The 16,898-nt window shown below is 44.7% G+C and overlaps 1 protein-coding gene across 3 annotated transcripts in view; it reads left to right on the plus strand.

Annotated features, from left to right (window-relative positions):
* Positions 1-16,898, plus strand: part of DNAJB6 (DnaJ heat shock protein family (Hsp40) member B6) — a 424,156-nt gene that overhangs the window by 36,759 nt on the left and 370,499 nt on the right. For 2 of the 3 annotated variants that reach the window (XM_069211158.1, XM_069211156.1), the window contains exons 2-3: positions 11,031-11,127; positions 14,152-14,261. In XM_069211158.1, coding sequence (XP_069067259.1) covers positions 11,063-11,127; positions 14,152-14,261 — 175 coding nt within the window. In that variant the 5' untranslated portion in view covers positions 11,031-11,062. Of the gene's footprint in view, positions 1-10,825; positions 10,889-11,030; positions 11,128-14,151; positions 14,262-16,898 lie in introns of those variants that run through there. The other variant, XM_069211157.1, reaches the window with a different exon arrangement.

The raw sequence follows: 16,898 nt of genomic DNA on the forward strand, positions 1-16,898 counted from the left end.
GGTAGGGTCCGTACCAGAGGAGCCTCTCAGCAGCACTCTGCCTCTTCCTCATCCTCTGGCGGGGTGCAGCAGGGGAAGCAGCCTTAGGCTTCCACCATTTCCCACTCACTCCTCTCCTGTAGGGGGAAGATTACAGCATTTTCTCACCAAATGGGAGACTGTTACGTCGGACACTTGGGTTCTCAGTGTTGTGGGAAAAGGCTACACCCTTCCCTTTCGGGAGTTCCCGCCCCTCATCCCGCCTCGCCCTTCGTATTGTTCACAAGAACACCTCCTGTTGCTAGAACAGGAGGTACAAGTCCTCCTTTCAAAGGGCGCGGTGGAGTTGGTCCCGGAGCAGGAAAGGGGTCGAGGAGTTTACTCAAGGTATTTCCTGATTCCCAAGAAGGATGGTCGTTTGAGACCAATTCTGGACCTGAGGATCTTGAATTTGTTCCTCAAGCAGGAAAAGTTCAAGATGCTGACCCTAGCACAGGTGCTTTTGGCGTTGAACATGGAAGACTGGATGGTGTCTGTCGACTTGCAGAATGCTTACTTTCATATCCCGATACTCAAGTCACACAGGAAGTATCTCCGGTTTGTGGTGGGATCGCAACACTATCAGTTTGCGGTCCTTCCGTTTGGTCTTACTTCAGCACCTCGAGTCTTCACGAAGGTGATGTCGGTGGTTGCGGCAGAGCTCAGAAGGAAGGGGATAGCAGTATTCCCTTACTTGGACGACTGGTTGATCAAAGCCAAGTCCACGGAGCTTGTGTTGCGTCATCTGCAGTCAACAACCCAGTTGTTGTTCGACCTGGGTTTTTCGGTGAACGAGCCCAAATCTCACCTAGAGCCCTCTCAGCGCCTCCTGTTCATAGGGGCAGTACTGGATACAACATTGGGTCGGGCCTTTCCTCCGCCTCAGCGGATTCAAGATATTCAGGATTTGGTTCCAATGTTTCGAAATGGAGCGGTAGTTCCAGTCCTCAAGGTCCTTCGTCTGCTCGGTCTTTTTGCCTCCTGCATTCTGTTGGTCACGCATGCTCGCTGGCACATGAGGGCTCTTCAGTGGTGCCTCCGAAGGCAGTGGTCTCAACACAGAGGGGATCTAGAGGGTACTGTCAGGATCTCCAGAGATGCTGCTGTGGATTTGAAGTGGTGGATTGCAAGCAACAATCTTTCACAAGGAAAGCCGTTCCAGCAGTCGCCACCAGTGGCCACAGTCATAACGGATGCTTCCACTCTAGGTTGGGGAGCTCATCTGGGGGATCTGGAGATCAAAGGTCTTTGGTCTCCAGAGGAACAGATTTTTCACATCAATCTGTTAGAGTTACGGGCTGTACGTCTGGCTCTCAAGGCCTTCCTCCCTTCCCTTCGTGGTCAGTCGGTACAGGTCCTAACGGACAATACTACCACGATGTGGTACATAAACAAGCAGGGAGGAGTGGGGTCGTACCTTCTCTGCAGAGAAGCTCTTCGACTATGGTCCTGGGCAAAGGACCATCGGATTTGCTTGATAGCAAACCATCTGGCCGGAGTTTTGAACGTGCGTGCGGACAGTCTCAGTCGCCACTTCTCGGCAGACCACGAGTGGCGTCTCCATCCAGATCAAGTACGTTTAATCTTCCAGAGGTGGGGGTTTCCTCGGGTAGATCTGTTCGCCACTCGAGAGAACACGCATTGTCCGTTGTTCTGCAGCCTTCAGTATCCGATGCAGGAAGCGTTGGGGGACGCGTTTCAAATGACCTGGTGCGGCCAGTTGCTTTACGCGTTTCCTCCCATACCCTTGATTCCTCGAGTATTGAGGAAGATTCGCCAAGACCGGGCTCTAGTAATCTTAATAGCTCCGGATTGGCCAAGGAGGGTGTGGTACTCCGACCTTCTCCAACTCTCAATGTGCCCGCCGCTCCGTCTCCCTTTCAGGGCAGACCTCCTCTCGCAGTCGCAGGGGCAGGTTCTACACCCCAACCTCCAGAGTCTGCACCTACATGCCTGGAGATTGAACGGGGCAACCTGAGTTCCTTCTCTCTCCCGCCTGAAGTAGTGGATGTTATATTAGCGGCCAGGCGACACTCCACTAAATCTATCTACGCTAATAGGTGGTCTAAATTTGTTGCGTGGTGTGGAGAGAGGCAGATTGATCCTTTGCATGCTCATCTATCGGACGATTTGTCTTTTGCTCTATCTCTGGCGCAGAAAGGTTGTGCAGTGGCTACCATTAAGGGTTATTTATCGGCCTTGTCAGCCTTCATATGTCTTCCAGACCAACCATCTTTATTTAAATCCCCTATTGTTATCAGATTCTTGAAAGGTCTTCTAAATCAATATCCTCCAAAGCCATTCGTTATGCCGCAATGGGATTTGTCCTTAGTCCTGACTTTCCTTATGGGGTCCCCTTTTGAACCTATGCATTCTTGCCCCTTGAGGTATTTGGTTTTAAAAACAGTCTTCCTGATAGCTATAACATCAGCAAGGAGAGTGAGTGAGTTGCAGGCCTTATCAGTAAAGCCCCCTTATACAACTTTTTATGGGGATAAGGTGGTGTTGAGGACCAAGGCTGCTTTCCTCCCGAAGGTTGTTTCACCCTTCCATTTGGCTCAGGCAATTACTTTGTCCACGTTCTATCCTCCGCCTCATCCTTCCAAAGAGGAAGAAAGACTGCACCGTCTGGACCCAAAGAGAGCGTTGAGTTTCTTTATCGATAGAACAAAGGATTTCAGGCTGGAGGATCAGCTGTTTATTGGATACGTGGGCAAGAGGAGAGGAAAGGCAGTCCACAAGAGAACACTATCCAGGTGGGTTGTTCTTTGCATTAAAATATGTTACTCTTTGGCAAAGAAGGATCCTCCTGAGGGCATTAGAGCTCATTCCACCAGAGCTAAGTCGGCCACTTCGGCCTTGGCCAGAGGTGTTCCTGTGGTCGACATCTGCAAGGCCGCAACTTGGTCGTCCCTTCACACTTTTGCAAAACATTACTGTTTGGATTCTGAGGTTAGAAGGGACGGCCATTTTGCACGGTCAGTGCTGCAGGATTTCTTGGTTTGACCATTTAGGCACCCACCGCCGGGCGTGGTACTGCTTTGGGACTCTATTCATGAGGTGAGGAATCCACAGGTAGTTGTATCCATCAGAAGAACGAGTTACTTACCTTCGGTAACGACTTTTCTGGTGGATACATTAGCTACCTGTGGATTCCTCACGGTCCCACCCGCCTCCCCGTTGCCTTTCTGGTCTTACCAAGTAATCCTTGAGTGCGCTCCTCTTGGTCTTTGAGGGTGCAATAGATGTGTATATAATATATTTATATATATGTATATATCTTTGTGTATATACTTAGTGTGTGTATATATTTTACAAGAGAGAGTTTTATTTATATATATATATATATATATATATATATGTATGTATATATATATATATATATATATATATATATATATATATATATATATAAAAAGATTTACAGTTATTCATACAATGTTGTGTATTTTTACAATATAATGGATGTTGCCTTGTTCTTTCATTGCATTGCCTGGTTGTTCTCATGCACGTAAAAAATGATTGGTACTGACGTCCGCACGTCGTCGAGGACCTCTTATTGCCTGTATGACGTCAGACGGCGTCGCGTGGGCAACAGTGACGTCCTCGTGCAGAGACTAGTAAGAAGATTTCCGTCGAATGCTGGCGCCATGGGAGTATTCATGAGGTGAGGAATCCACAGGTAGCTAATGTATCCACCAGAAAAGTCGTTACCGAAGGTAAGTAACTCGTTCGTTTGGTACCCATTTACAGATTCCCGCCTGGCACCCTTGACTGTTCAGCAGTTGCAGGTTAGTAAGCCATAGCAACGTTACAATAACCATTCTCAAAGGTAGAGAATGGCCATATGAAATATGCACGAGTTTCATAACCTACTTTATGAAGCTCTTGTTGTGGTAATTCAAATAGCTAGTTTGTGAGTGGCGCAGTGCTCATGTGAGATGACAAGGCAGAGGTACTATCCTGGACTCACCTTTTATCAAGCTTATGTCTAACCTATCACCAAACCTGCCTGCTCCATATATTGGAGCGGAGCAGCAAGTTGGTTTACCTAGCTACGAATACCTGTACCAGCACTAGTATTGCTCAGGTGCAGAACGATAATCTCATGGTTCTGGTAAGACATGGCACAGATAAATGTTTTTTTTTTTTCTTCAGTTTCTTTCAGAAATTTAAGTGTGAAACCTAGTTTTCAGGTCCTTTGGAGTTTGGGGGGGGGGGGTGCACCAGTGTACATGAATTCTCCTAAATAACATGGCTCTCCTTCAGATTCTCCTTTCTTCCAAATGTTCTTTTTAGTTTCCATGTAATTAAAATTTGCTTTGCAGTATTTTTATTTTTTATTTTTTTTGTATTCATTTCACATCTGGTTTACAATCAGGCTGCTGACAAGTTCGTTTGTGACTCACAGAACAATTTACATTGGCTTGTGACTGTGGGCCCATGATCCTGTTTGCCCTTGCGTGTTCAGATAATACATTGCATAATTGTCTGTTAGGAATCCGATTTTCCCTCCACAGAAGATAAAAAAAACCAGAAGCCTAACCTCACCACTTCAACTTCAGAAGATTTATGTGCAACCTCATTTCTTAAGTAGACAGAGCATTGAAAGACAGATCACCTCGATAAGTGCTCCACTCCTGAATGGCCTGGCAGTTCGGGTTGTACTGTTCACATGGGGAGCAGGCTCAAGACTGATTTGCACATGGCTGGTTCTAAACTGGAACGACATGGGTAGCAAAAAAAAAAAAACCTGATGTATTTAGGCCCAGGTCTCTGTACTGGAGCTGAATGTTTGACATTGTTCAGCATTCCGCCCATCACTTATTCTTTTTGCATTTGTTGTCCTCCCTAAATGGAGGCATCTGCGATCAGGGCCACCTTTGAAGTTGGAGCCTTCAAAAAGATACTCCTCTGCACTAATTCTCCGAGGTTCTTCATCAGTGAAGATCCTGGACAAGTACCAGTACAAGAAATTGCTTTTCAGCCGTTCATAGAATGGATTCACTGGATAGGGAGACACCGCTATAGGAACTTAATTGATAATCTAGGAATCAAAAACATGCAAGAAAGCATCATGCCTAGTGGGCTCAGCTCAGCCGTCATCTGCCTCGATTGCACTTTCTTGAACTCGGACACTATTGGCCCAGTGTCATCAAGCCTGTACTAGCTCGCTATGTAGGAATCGGGTGCAATTTTGTTTGTTGCTCAGGAGAACCCCAACTCCTGCTCTTGTGGTATTTGGCAAGTTCTGTGATAAATTTACATTCAACGATTAGTCCTCTTGATTGGTAAACTTAAGGCCATTTCACTGAAGGTGGGTCACTACCACAGCCATCACCTTGATGAACTGCAGACCGACTGAACTGATGCCAAATGGAAGAATTGCAGATTGAAAATGATTCTGTTAAGTGAATCGTAGAAATGTTCTGTGTCACTGTGCATTGGGAATATGTAATTAACCATTTTGCAGATCAAGCAAGACCCATTAATCCTGAGCTTGATGGGCTTGCAAGATATACAGGAGAGGAACCATTTAGAAACCTCTTCTTTTTGAGAATATATTTGAAAAACCTCATATCAAAAATAGGCAATAAGCCCCCGCCTGCTACAGTGATTACAAAATATAAGCGTGCACCTCAGTGGAACTGTTTGCTTGGATGATGTACAGATAGGATGATGAGTAATTGGAGGGTGGGAGGGGTGTTCTTTTCAAATGCCAGACAGTGACCTCTGATGGTAATTCACATGTCCTAGGCTATCCCTTCACATTGATTAAGAAAACCCACAATCTCCCCACTACTGGAATTCCAGCCGACTCCTTACTGGAAACTCATGATGCTGAAGAACGTGTTAGTTACGGAAGCCTCACAGTGGACTCAGGACATTGCAGCTTTCTGATGGCCTTTACTGAGTATCTGCCTCTGAAGAACATAGAATGCTGCTGGTGAAGTATATGCTACATCTGACTCGGGCCAATCTAAAGCCACCACCATGTTACTGCTGGAGACGTTTCTAGCACTAAATGAAGGCTTGCTCTGCTTCAAAAAAAGTGTTTTTTTGCCAAACCATATTTGTCCTTCAAATGGCACATGTTTTGCACAGATATCTTTAGAAAACCCTGCGGTGTGCATTCAGTAAGCCCATGGGCAAACACCACTGCAGAACCCTGGAATTGCAACACATTCCACTGTGCAGTCCAGTACGCAGAAGTATAATTTGCGAGCAATCATCTGTGGAAAAAAACTTGAGGGATTGAGGATTGTCCCACGTCATAAAGATTTGATCCATCAAGACATAATTAGGTAGTAAAATGTCTTTCAAAAGCAGTTTTGTAGCAAACGTCTTTGTGAAAACATGATTTCTATCTGCACAGTGTGCATATTACTTCAGATGCCTTCAGCTGCTGCCTTCACCGCATCAGTACGCTTTTACCTGTTCATTAGAAACATCCCCTCTAGCATAAGGATTTGTATTTTATAGATCAAATCTGTTTTTTTAGAAATTTTTACACACAACAATACAGATCTGTAGTAATCCTCCAATCATTTAATTAATGGCATGCCCCAAAGGTCCCATAACTTGCATTTAGAATTATTTAGCAGCATCCTCACTCACCCTGGGGAAGAACTTCCTCCCAGCCTACCGCGGCTCACATTGATCTCTGGGCGGGCAAAGCACAACAGTCTGGATCTCACCGAGCAACCACATAAAGGATAACAAAGTAACCGTGCTTCCTTGCATACATGCTTCACCCTTCTATAATCCCCCACATCGCAGCTCCATTCACCATAATGTCCCTGCCCCTCCCATGGCCCCGTGGATCAAGTCACTCTTCTAGGCCTCTCGGGTCAGCCCCAAAACTCTGATATGCTGGGCAAACTCTGTAGATAAAATCTGAATGAAAGGCCTCCACAGCGTACAAATGTCACCCACTCTCTGTTTGGAAGCCATAGTAAGCTTCTCCATCGCCAAAATGAACCACAGCTTCTGTAGCCAAGATCCATACGTCGGTAGCCTGTCCGAGCCCCAAAGGGCAAGAATTGTCTGCAAAGCAGCATTGAGAGCTAAAGTCATCTGTCTCCCCCCTCAACGAACGAAGGGGGAAGGTGAGAGGATTGGGCAAACCCAGCAATACATATGATGGGAATCTAGGAATCTCAGTCTCCAACACCTTATCAACGTCGTCTAAGACACTCGTCCAATATCTCCGTAGCTTGGGGCAGTGCCAAAGGAAATGTACCAGTGTTACCGCACCCCCTCCAACAAAGTTCTGACTTAGCGGGGTCCCATGCGTTTATCCTTGCTGGAGTATAGTACCAATAAGAAGCTACCTTATATGCTGTCTCTGTCCCTGCAGCACAAAAGGCCGTATGGAGCTTTCTATAGTATATATTGTCCCACTCCTTCTCTGTGAACTCCCTCCCCAGTTCCTTCTCCCATCTCTGCAGAAATTGGTAAAGCTCCAATATCACCTGCTTATCGTCCTTCTTTGTGATTATCCACCTCTCAGACTGGGTAAGCGGCCTATCTATCAAAGCCCTATTCGCCGGCATGAGGGCCCAATGTCGCACTTGGTAGTACAACAGTCTATACGCTGCGGTTAATCGATACGTTTCCCGCATCTGATCAAAAGGAATCACCCCATTCTCATTGAAAAGGCTCCCCACCCTCTTGCAGCCCCCATCATACCAACGGCGAAAACTCTCTACCTGTAAGCCGGGCGCAAAGTCCGGGTCCTCACTAATCGGTGACATAGGGGATGGAAACGTTGTCAACCCCTGCTGTCGTGCCAATACGTCCCATACACAGATGTCACTCCTGTGATCGGGGAGGAATAGAGCCCAGGAGCCCTATGCCGACGACGTAGCCAGGGCTCTTTCCAGATATGAGACCCCGGCACCCCGATCCATAAAACACCAATGTTTTTCTCAGAGCGGCCTACTCCACTCCAAAAGAAAGCGCAGCTGAGCAGCCTGGAAATACCGCAGAAGACAGGGAACGGACAACCCCTCCATCCCCCCTTTCCTCCTCTCTGGGGTGATTAAAGTACATTCCTTTGAAGCCGCGCCGGTCGTCCATCACAAATACATTTCAGAACCGCAGACTGGAGTGTTGCAATCATTCTAGACGGAGGAGTCCGGGGAAGCGCCTGAAAGACATAGAGTATGCGCGGCAGCACAGTCATTTTCACCGCCGCCACCCTGCCCAACCAGGAGAGTTTGTTTCCCCCAGTTCCCGAGGTCTCGCAAAACCTCCCTAGTTAGCGTGGAATAATTCAAACTCGATCTCTTTGCCGCAGAAGTCCCCAGTTCAATACCCACATAGGGTACCTAAGATGTCGAACAAATGAAGGGATAACGGGCCTTCAAGCTTTCTACATGGTCGGGAGAAGTGGACAGACTAGGAGCCTACAACTTCAGCATATTCACAGGAAACCTAGAAACCTGACCAAACTTCTCAAGGGCCCCCATAAGGGCTGGCAGCGAGATCATGGGCTCCGCAAGGGTAAGGATCACATCATCTGCATATAGACTAATAGGTGATGATCGCCCCCAAACTTAACGCCAGAGACTAGGGGGTTGTCACAAAGGTGCTGAGCAAAAGGCTTCATGTACAGCGCAAATAGTAGAGGGGAAGGCGGGCACCCTTGACGTCTTCCACGACCAACCGGAAACGGCAAGGACCGAGTTCCATTAACCCGCACCGCATCCTTGGGTGAGCGATAGATGCATTGAATCCAGGTCCTGAATCCAGGCCCAACCCATAGCGCTCCAGCACCTGAAAAAGATGGGGCCAATGGACCCTATCAAACACCTTCTCAGCATCAATAGAAAGAAGAAGCGCCTCCCTGTGCGATCTGCCAGTTTTAGCTATTAAATGCAGAAGGAGCTTCGTATTGTCACCGCATTGCCGGTGGTGTATAAAGCCTGCCTGATCCGGATCTATAAGGCCCGGCATGTAGGGATTGAGGCGATGAGCCAAAATACTAGTAAACAACTTGGCGTCTATATTCAGAAATGAGATGGGCCTGTACGAAGCACACTCTTCTGGATCTTTCCTGGGCTTGTGGATGACCGTGATGGTAGCCTCCAGCATACTAGGCGCGAGTAGCCTGGACACACGAAAGAAGTTAGAGCCGCGCCAACTCTGGACAGAAAGTTTTATAAAAAAAAGTGCTGTGAAGCCATCCGGGCCAGGAGATTTGCCGCCCTTTAGATGTGATATCGCAGAAATAACCTCTTCCACCCTTACAGGCTGGTCCAAGGAGGACGCCTCACGCTCCCCAAGCGGAGTAATTGTGCGGTCCGCGAGGAAAGTGGCAGGATCCACATCACACAGAGCGTCCGCTGCGTACAGTTCCCTATAGTACTCAGCAAAGACTTCTGCCATTTGGTAGTCCATTTGCACTTCCCCTTTAGAGGGGGAGCATACCATCTTTATCGCTGTAGCGGAACGCTGTGCTCTCAGCCGGTGCGCAAGGAGCCTTCTGCATCTATTGCTTCCAATATAGTATTTATGTTTAAGCCGCACTTTCGCATATTCTGCCCTTTCCCAGTCTAGCCGTTTCAACTGCTGGCTCGCTAGGTGCACCAGTGTATTTATGGGAGCGTTCGAAGGCCTCCACTTTGTGCTCAAGCACTGCTCTTTTTTCCTTCTTTGCTTTCTTATCGTTAGCTGAGAGCGACATTACTTCCCCTCGGACTACAGCTTTGAGAGCCTCCATCAGTGTCTCCAAACTAGCACTCCCATCATCATTAAACCTATCCAGTCCACTATCACGCGCCTCAAGGATTTGTATTTTAATGTTGTGTTTAGTCCACTTACGTTTTGTGAATCAACAAGCAAGAGTGTCTGCATTAAGAGAAGGAATTAAACAATTACTTTTTGTTAACATCCCTTTTCCAGCAAGAATAAAGCATCTGAGGGAGATTAGAATCCACCATCTAAATATCATGTATCCTTTTCTTTGATTCCTCAGATGAAATATTAGGAGCTCATTTTAATAAGTCTGTCTCAAATAAGAATGAGTATGGATCTTGCTGCTGTTTAAACTAATTTTTGATGGATGACTCCATCACTGATGGAACCTGTTACTGAAGTAACTAATCCAGATAGGCAAAGGGACCAGGGGCAAAGCTGTTGACATCACAGTGGTCACTGATTTAACCAATGGACTCATAACCACCTAAAAGGGATCACCATAGGGTCCTTTAACAAAAATCTCTAACACAGCTTCTTTAACAGCTTAAATCCGTAATGCAGAAGAAATGATAGCGGAAAAAAAGTAGCATTGATAAAGAGCTCTATGACAGGGTACTACTTCAGAAGAGAGGTCTCTTCCTTCAATATGGCTTCTTATCCTCGTTGAGAAGACAATCCGTGATGGTCCTTTTTTAACATTCGATTAGGTTTGTTTTCTTGTTAGAGAGTAAACCTATTTAACCCATGCCTGTATCTGTAGGCTGCAGTAGGGAGGTACCCTGCCTAATCCCGGTCTCTTCAGCACTGAATATCAATTTCTTCATATACCACACAGCATCAATTGTACCTTTTGGATTCAACCAAATTCGAGTTTAAAAAGATTGTGGTTCTGTTAACACTTTTCTTTTCTTTTAAAGCTCCTATCTATTAACCACTAATGTGCTGCAACATCATTAGTTCAGATATGTCTCACCAGGATGCACTGTAAGCAGATCATCTTTCTTAATGCTTATTTTTGTTAATTTAACAGCCACTACAGACAGCTTCTTCTAGCATTGCGGTCCATCTGGTCTTGTTTTTTTTTGTTTTTTTTTACACGGGTTTATTTATGATGGGATGTGATTGGACCAGTTGTAAGAGTTCATAGAAAAATAATCTTCCACCAGTAAGTGAAATACAGGGAAAATGCAATACCACATATGCTTTTGGATACCATGAAAGTTCATGCTAACCTTATCCGTAGTGATACTTTGATATTTCCTGGCCTCCATTATGGATCTGTCGTCATATAATTGTTATATTTCTAGGACTCTGCTGCTGCTTGAACACAGATCCCACCATGGTTGAATATTATGACGTTCTAGGAGTTAATAGACATTCATCACAAGAAGATATTAAAAAGGCGTAAGTTGCTTCATAAAATTGTAAATTGTCATTTTCTTCACCTAATCATTTTTTCCTTTGTTCTTAGCCCTTTACTTATTTATTTCCAGCTATGTACATTGAAAATCATTATTTTTTTTTTTTTTTTTAAACATGGGCTGTATTTTCACCTGAGAATGTTTATAGCTCCCAGTTTACATTGTTTTCTGATTGCGCGTTGTGCAAAAAAATGCTTTTAGAAAAGGAAACTAAATTTGTGAATACGTGGTGGCTGCGTGTCCAAAAATGGGAGGTAATGAGTTGTGCTTGGCATCTGCGGTATCAGACTACAGCTTTGTACCCTCTTTCCCCATACCTGATAGGGGAGACATTCTTGAACAGTAGTTTTTCCTACACCTTAGCCTGTGCACATTGCTGGCATGCCACCACGACCACCCAAATGGTAGCAGCATGCTATAGAAGTGCTCAGAAGAGCACAAGCAAAGTACTCCCCATTACTAGAAATTCAGGATACTTTTCTGGTGGCTGAGCGCTTTAGTCTTAGGCAGTATATTTCTATTGATGGCTCTTGTTAAGTGGTATAAAGACTGGAAACAAACTTTCAAGGACCACTCCATACCTTTCCAAATTCTTGAACAGTAGTGAATATTTTTTTTCAATGTACTTATTAAAGAACTATGGAAAGATATGGATTTAGTACAACAAAACGTTTGTTGGCAGCGTTGTTAGAAAAAGCACACATTTTCTTGCCCATATCGGTTTCTACTTTTCTTAGGAAAAATTGCAATATTTTGATTCTGTCCCTTAGAGTAAAATAAAAAAGTCTCATTCTTAAAACCTCTATCATGTGGGAGGGAAAAGAGGGTCGAGATTTGCACTGGATATCATTTGTGGAAAAACATTGACAGTGCAAATTGTCTCAAATGCTACAAATAAAGGGCTCAGCAATGGAGTGTTATGTGGGGATGGCAGGGTGCGGGCTGGATTAATAAGAGGTTAATATAATCAAGACTCTATTTGATGTTTATAGGAAGCTGCCACGTTTAAAATGTGTAGTTTTCACTTTTTCTCTATTTGCCCTCTATTATTCAATGTCTCTATCTAAACATCTCTTCCATACCCACCTCTATTTCTGACTGTCTCTACTCAGTGTCCTGGGAAAGATTTATTTCAAATATTTTTTGTGACCACCTTAAATTTCAGCATGTAATCAAGTAATGTCATGCAGCTTGAATTCACAAGAAATGAGTAATACAATGCAAATGTATTCCACGTGGGGGCTCCAAAATATGTCTTTCCCAGGGTCCCCAAAAATCCTTAAGATGACACTACTGTGATTTTCACTGGCTGGCCGTTAGAGAAACAATGGGAAGCAAAATTACAAATTTATTAAATCTTCTGTCATAGAGTAGAAGCCAACTAGAAAAAATTATGGTAATAATCAAAAGCCCATGATGAGGTCAGATGTTTGATAAATATTAAGGCAGATAAACTTTTACAAAGTTAACCTTTCCCTGCCTAAAGCCTCGGGAAGCTAATCTGCGTTAGTCTCCAGCTGTAGCCCTCCTAGTGCTCCAGACCTAAATGAGGTGTGAAAAAATGCTCCCTGACCAAAAACATGGGTGTGGTGTTTTGTTCCTCTGAAAGGATACCCATTTTGGGCTGTGCCCGGGAGCTTACTTTACTTCGAAGTGGCCTCCCCTGTCACACTCAAATGTCAGATGACACCTGGACAGGGCTGTTCCTTTGTTCACCTATACCAGTGGGAGGGAAGCTGCCCCAGAACTGGTTTGGAGTGACTACATTACCCTGCCATTCTTATGGGTGGGTACATAGGTTCTGCACAATGGGAGAATGATTTCCCCATCTTTGATTTATACAATCAGGGACAATGTGGGAGTGTGTGCAGAAGGGCAGACAAGAACTGTTGCAAAGGTGGCCAGGGTTATTCATGGAAACATTTACCCTGTTGGCCAGGAAGGGGCTAGTAGTCGCCTCTATCCACAATTTAAAGACCGGCATGAATATGAAATCCCCTGCCACTCTCGTCAGAACAAGGCTGGGTCTAAGGAACAACAGTAAAGGGCAGGATTTATCTGTTACCTGAAAGGAAGCCTCGGGGACTGAACCTGCTCCCTCTTGTACCTAGACAAAAGTGTATTCCAAGGGTCATAAGACCTACCGCCTTTGCAAGCTACAAGAGGCCTTTCCTGGAAAAGACCAACTGACCAGTTTCAATTGGATCTGCCTAGGACCCTTCTTTTTCCCCTCTACTGGAGTGAGTTTGGAGCCCCAAGTTCATTCCTGAAGTTCTGGGACTACGTGGCTGGACTTCAACTACCACCCTTGAAAACCTGAGATGTAGAAACGTTCAAGACCTCTGGAGGACAGGGACAAACCTGCCTTACCAGCAAAACTGAGATGTGTTCCAGCTGAGCTGAAGATTAAAGTTTGTTCCTCTCAGAGAGTCTCTACAGCAGCAAATCAGTTTTTGTAGGTCCTTGTGGAGGATATATCTATCCTTGTGGAACCCTTTTCGGTTAGAGCCAAGTCACTGAGTGCAAGCATACAAATCCTGACTGGGCAAAGGATTCAAAAGTATCCAGCCTGTTAGAGGACGTCTGGGGCCATAACATAAAAAATTCTCCTGTTCTGAGCTTTTCAACAAAAAAAACAATGACTTCCCTGAGACCACTTCTTTGCAGCCGGCCTCAGATCGCGCCAGAATACCACAACCAGTTGACTGCAGTTAATGCTTAATTTTTTGTTTGTGCAATTTTTATTTAGACCTTTAAAAATTCACATCCTTGGTTTCCCTTACTGGATTTTTGTAATTTTGGTGGTGTTTTATTAATTCAAATGTACCCTCTTTTTTTCTAATTTGGTTTGGGATTTTTATTGTGTTGTGCTCTGCCTTTGGTTCTGTTTTGGTACTTCATAAATACATTATGCACAGCCCTAATCTCACCCCTCCCCACACACAATGAACTAAGCATACTTTTTAGTAGTGCTATATTTTAAGATTGATGCTTATGACTTTCTCAGGTATCGTAAGTTGGCTTTAAAGTGGCACCCTGATAAAAATCCTGATAACAAGGAAGAAGCAGAACGGAAGTTTAAACAAGTTGCAGAAGCATATGAAGTTTTATCAGATGGTAAGTGCAGTTACTTGAATGTAAGTCTTTCTCTGCAGACTGTTTCTGCTTTAATTTTTAGAACTTTTGAATACAGACCTTCTCTTGCCACTTTTCATATGTGGTTTCCTCTTGATGCCAAAGCTTTTTCATAAATAAATTGGAATGGTGGATTGCAGAAACAAGTGGCATAGGGGTACTGGTGTAAAAATGTGCAACATTTAAGGAACGTCTAGATAGCCCCTTCCTCGGCACTCTACCCTAGTTTTGGGAAGCCAATAAGGGTGCATTTGTCTAGCTCATCAGGGGAACTGAATTAGCAAGGTACTTGGTAGGTGCAGTTGAGGAGAATATCTCTTGTCCTAGAATGACCCACTGCTACTTTTCCCATTACGTTGTGAATAGATGGGTTACTTCAAACACAGGACCACAGGTAGTTGAACTGCTGGATCATATGGGCAAGACGAGCCAACTGTTAGCTCTTACCCTCTGGCAAATTCTACCCATTCATTATTGGTTCTTCCGGAAAGCCTAGAATATGTTAGCGAGTCCCCCCTCCCCTCCCCCCACTTTTTTTTTTTGTTACATTTTTTTTTTATTATTAAAGTCATGGCTTCCCTAGTGACCTAATGGTGTTAAATTGTTGCACAATTAACTAGAGGTAGCTTTGTAATGCCACAATTACTCAGTTTTCAGTTTGAGAAGATTACTTCCACAATCTGCATTTTTATTGACCCCAAAATTACCAATATTGGTGTCTCAGATGTTTATTCTTAATACAGCTTTTTTGTAAACCGTTGACAGTTTTAGGTCTGCCTTGCAGCCAGCCCTGTGTATGCTCACTGACTTAGACTTGTCTGAGGTCAATTTATATCAGATTTTTTATATACTGATTTGAGGTAATCTTTGATCAAAGCTCTGCTGCCTTTTTATATGACTTCATTTTATTGAGCCTGCTTCCCATTCTGCCTGCTATCCTCTTACCAAAGGCGCACCTTATTCCTTGCCTTTTCTCTGAGATTCTCATTATCTGTTTTTACTCTGGGGAGCTTGCTTGAGATTGTTGTTCTGTTCTTAAGCCATGGGTGCAATGCCTGCAAAGGGCAAAAAAAATACATATGAAACCGTCTGAGCTCTAACTTGAATGACGTTTGTAAGTAGTACACACCTGGAGTATATTATCTTCGACCTATGTATGTGTATGACAACATTAACCGTCTTCTGACATATTCTGAGACTTAAAAATATCTGTGAGGACCCTGACTGGATCTGAAGAATTATACAGCAGTGTTCCTTCATGTCAACAGGTGGTGCTGTGTGCCTCCAGGCTGATCCCATACTACTTCAGAAATGAGGCAGCATGGCCTATAAGAGTACTTGTGCACACGAATATCAGTTCCTTTTATTCTGCTTGTTCTAACATGAATGTGGATCTTTGCTCCTGACTGTTGGTCTTCCAACAACCCTAAAACTTTTCCTCATTGTGCTAGGGAATGATGTCTCCTCTGAAAGTTAAGATTCGGCTGGGCTGTAAATGCAGGAAGCATATGTCGGTCATGGACCCTCATAAGACGTGTGCCTTTGGTATCTGGTCTCTGGGCACAATTGCCAGATGTGTGATAAATGCGGTTCAAGATCTGGAATTGAAGTTGTATGTTGTTGAACACAAGAAGCCACAATGGATTTTGTGTTGATCCTGCTCCCTGCAGTGTATGCTATAGTCTTAGTGGGCCCAGCATCACGACTGCCACTATCCAGGTCTCGGAAGAGATGGGACATGATTTGTAATACCAACTGGTTGATAACAATCTGTCCTGTTGCATGTTACTGTCCCTCACCCACTTACAGCTGACAGTGATAAAGGACATATCACTGCTGGGTTGTAGATCGGGGGTGGGGGAGGGCGGCACCTGGGGGAAGTGGAGGTCAGGTGCCTTTTGTCTCCAGCAGGGGCCTGGCTCCATATCATCGTAATAGAGCTCTGGGCCATTTGTCTGGCCCTGAAGGCTTTTCTGTCTTTCTTCAAGGTGAGGTATGTGTAGGTCCTAATAGACATCAGTAGTTCAGCAGCAGGCAGGCCTGAGTGGGGTACTGAGTCCTGTGCCTGGAAGCTTTAAGTCTCTCGAGACAGGTGGAGGACCAGAACATCTTCCTACACCTTCCTGCCACTACCTCTCCTGTCCCCAGTTCTGAAGATGATCCGAATGACTGGGAGCTAAGACATCCTTTAAGCCTTGAATTAGGCCAAGAGCATGGTGCCCAGATGTCCTGAGCATCTGCCCTCTGAATAAGCTGCCACTTTGGTAGGACTTCTGTCTCGGGAGCAGGGCTCTGTGCCTCCAGGATGTTTACTAATTTGACAGTGGTACATCCAGTCAGATTGAGAGTGCATGCCTTCTCGTACCGTGATGACTGTCTGTTGAAGTGGAGTTACTCAGTTTATCTGTGGGTGACCTACTTTCTCTTCTCTTTCCTAGGGTCTCCATCAGTAAGCCAAAGTGTTATCTTCTGCCAGTGCAAATAATTCCTTTTATGGGGCTGTTCTGGACCTCCTGGTGTTCAAGGCCTTTCTGCCCCTGTAGTAAAATTACGACAATCAGGATATAATCTGGATCGGTTTTGTGTTCAAGCCTGGATGTTTCTGAAACTTCTTGGTCT

The sequence above is a fragment of the Pleurodeles waltl genome, chromosome 10, assembly GCF_031143425.1.
Source record: "Pleurodeles waltl isolate 20211129_DDA chromosome 10, aPleWal1.hap1.20221129, whole genome shotgun sequence".
In the NCBI taxonomy this organism is placed as follows: domain Eukaryota; kingdom Metazoa; phylum Chordata; class Amphibia; order Caudata; family Salamandridae; genus Pleurodeles; species Pleurodeles waltl.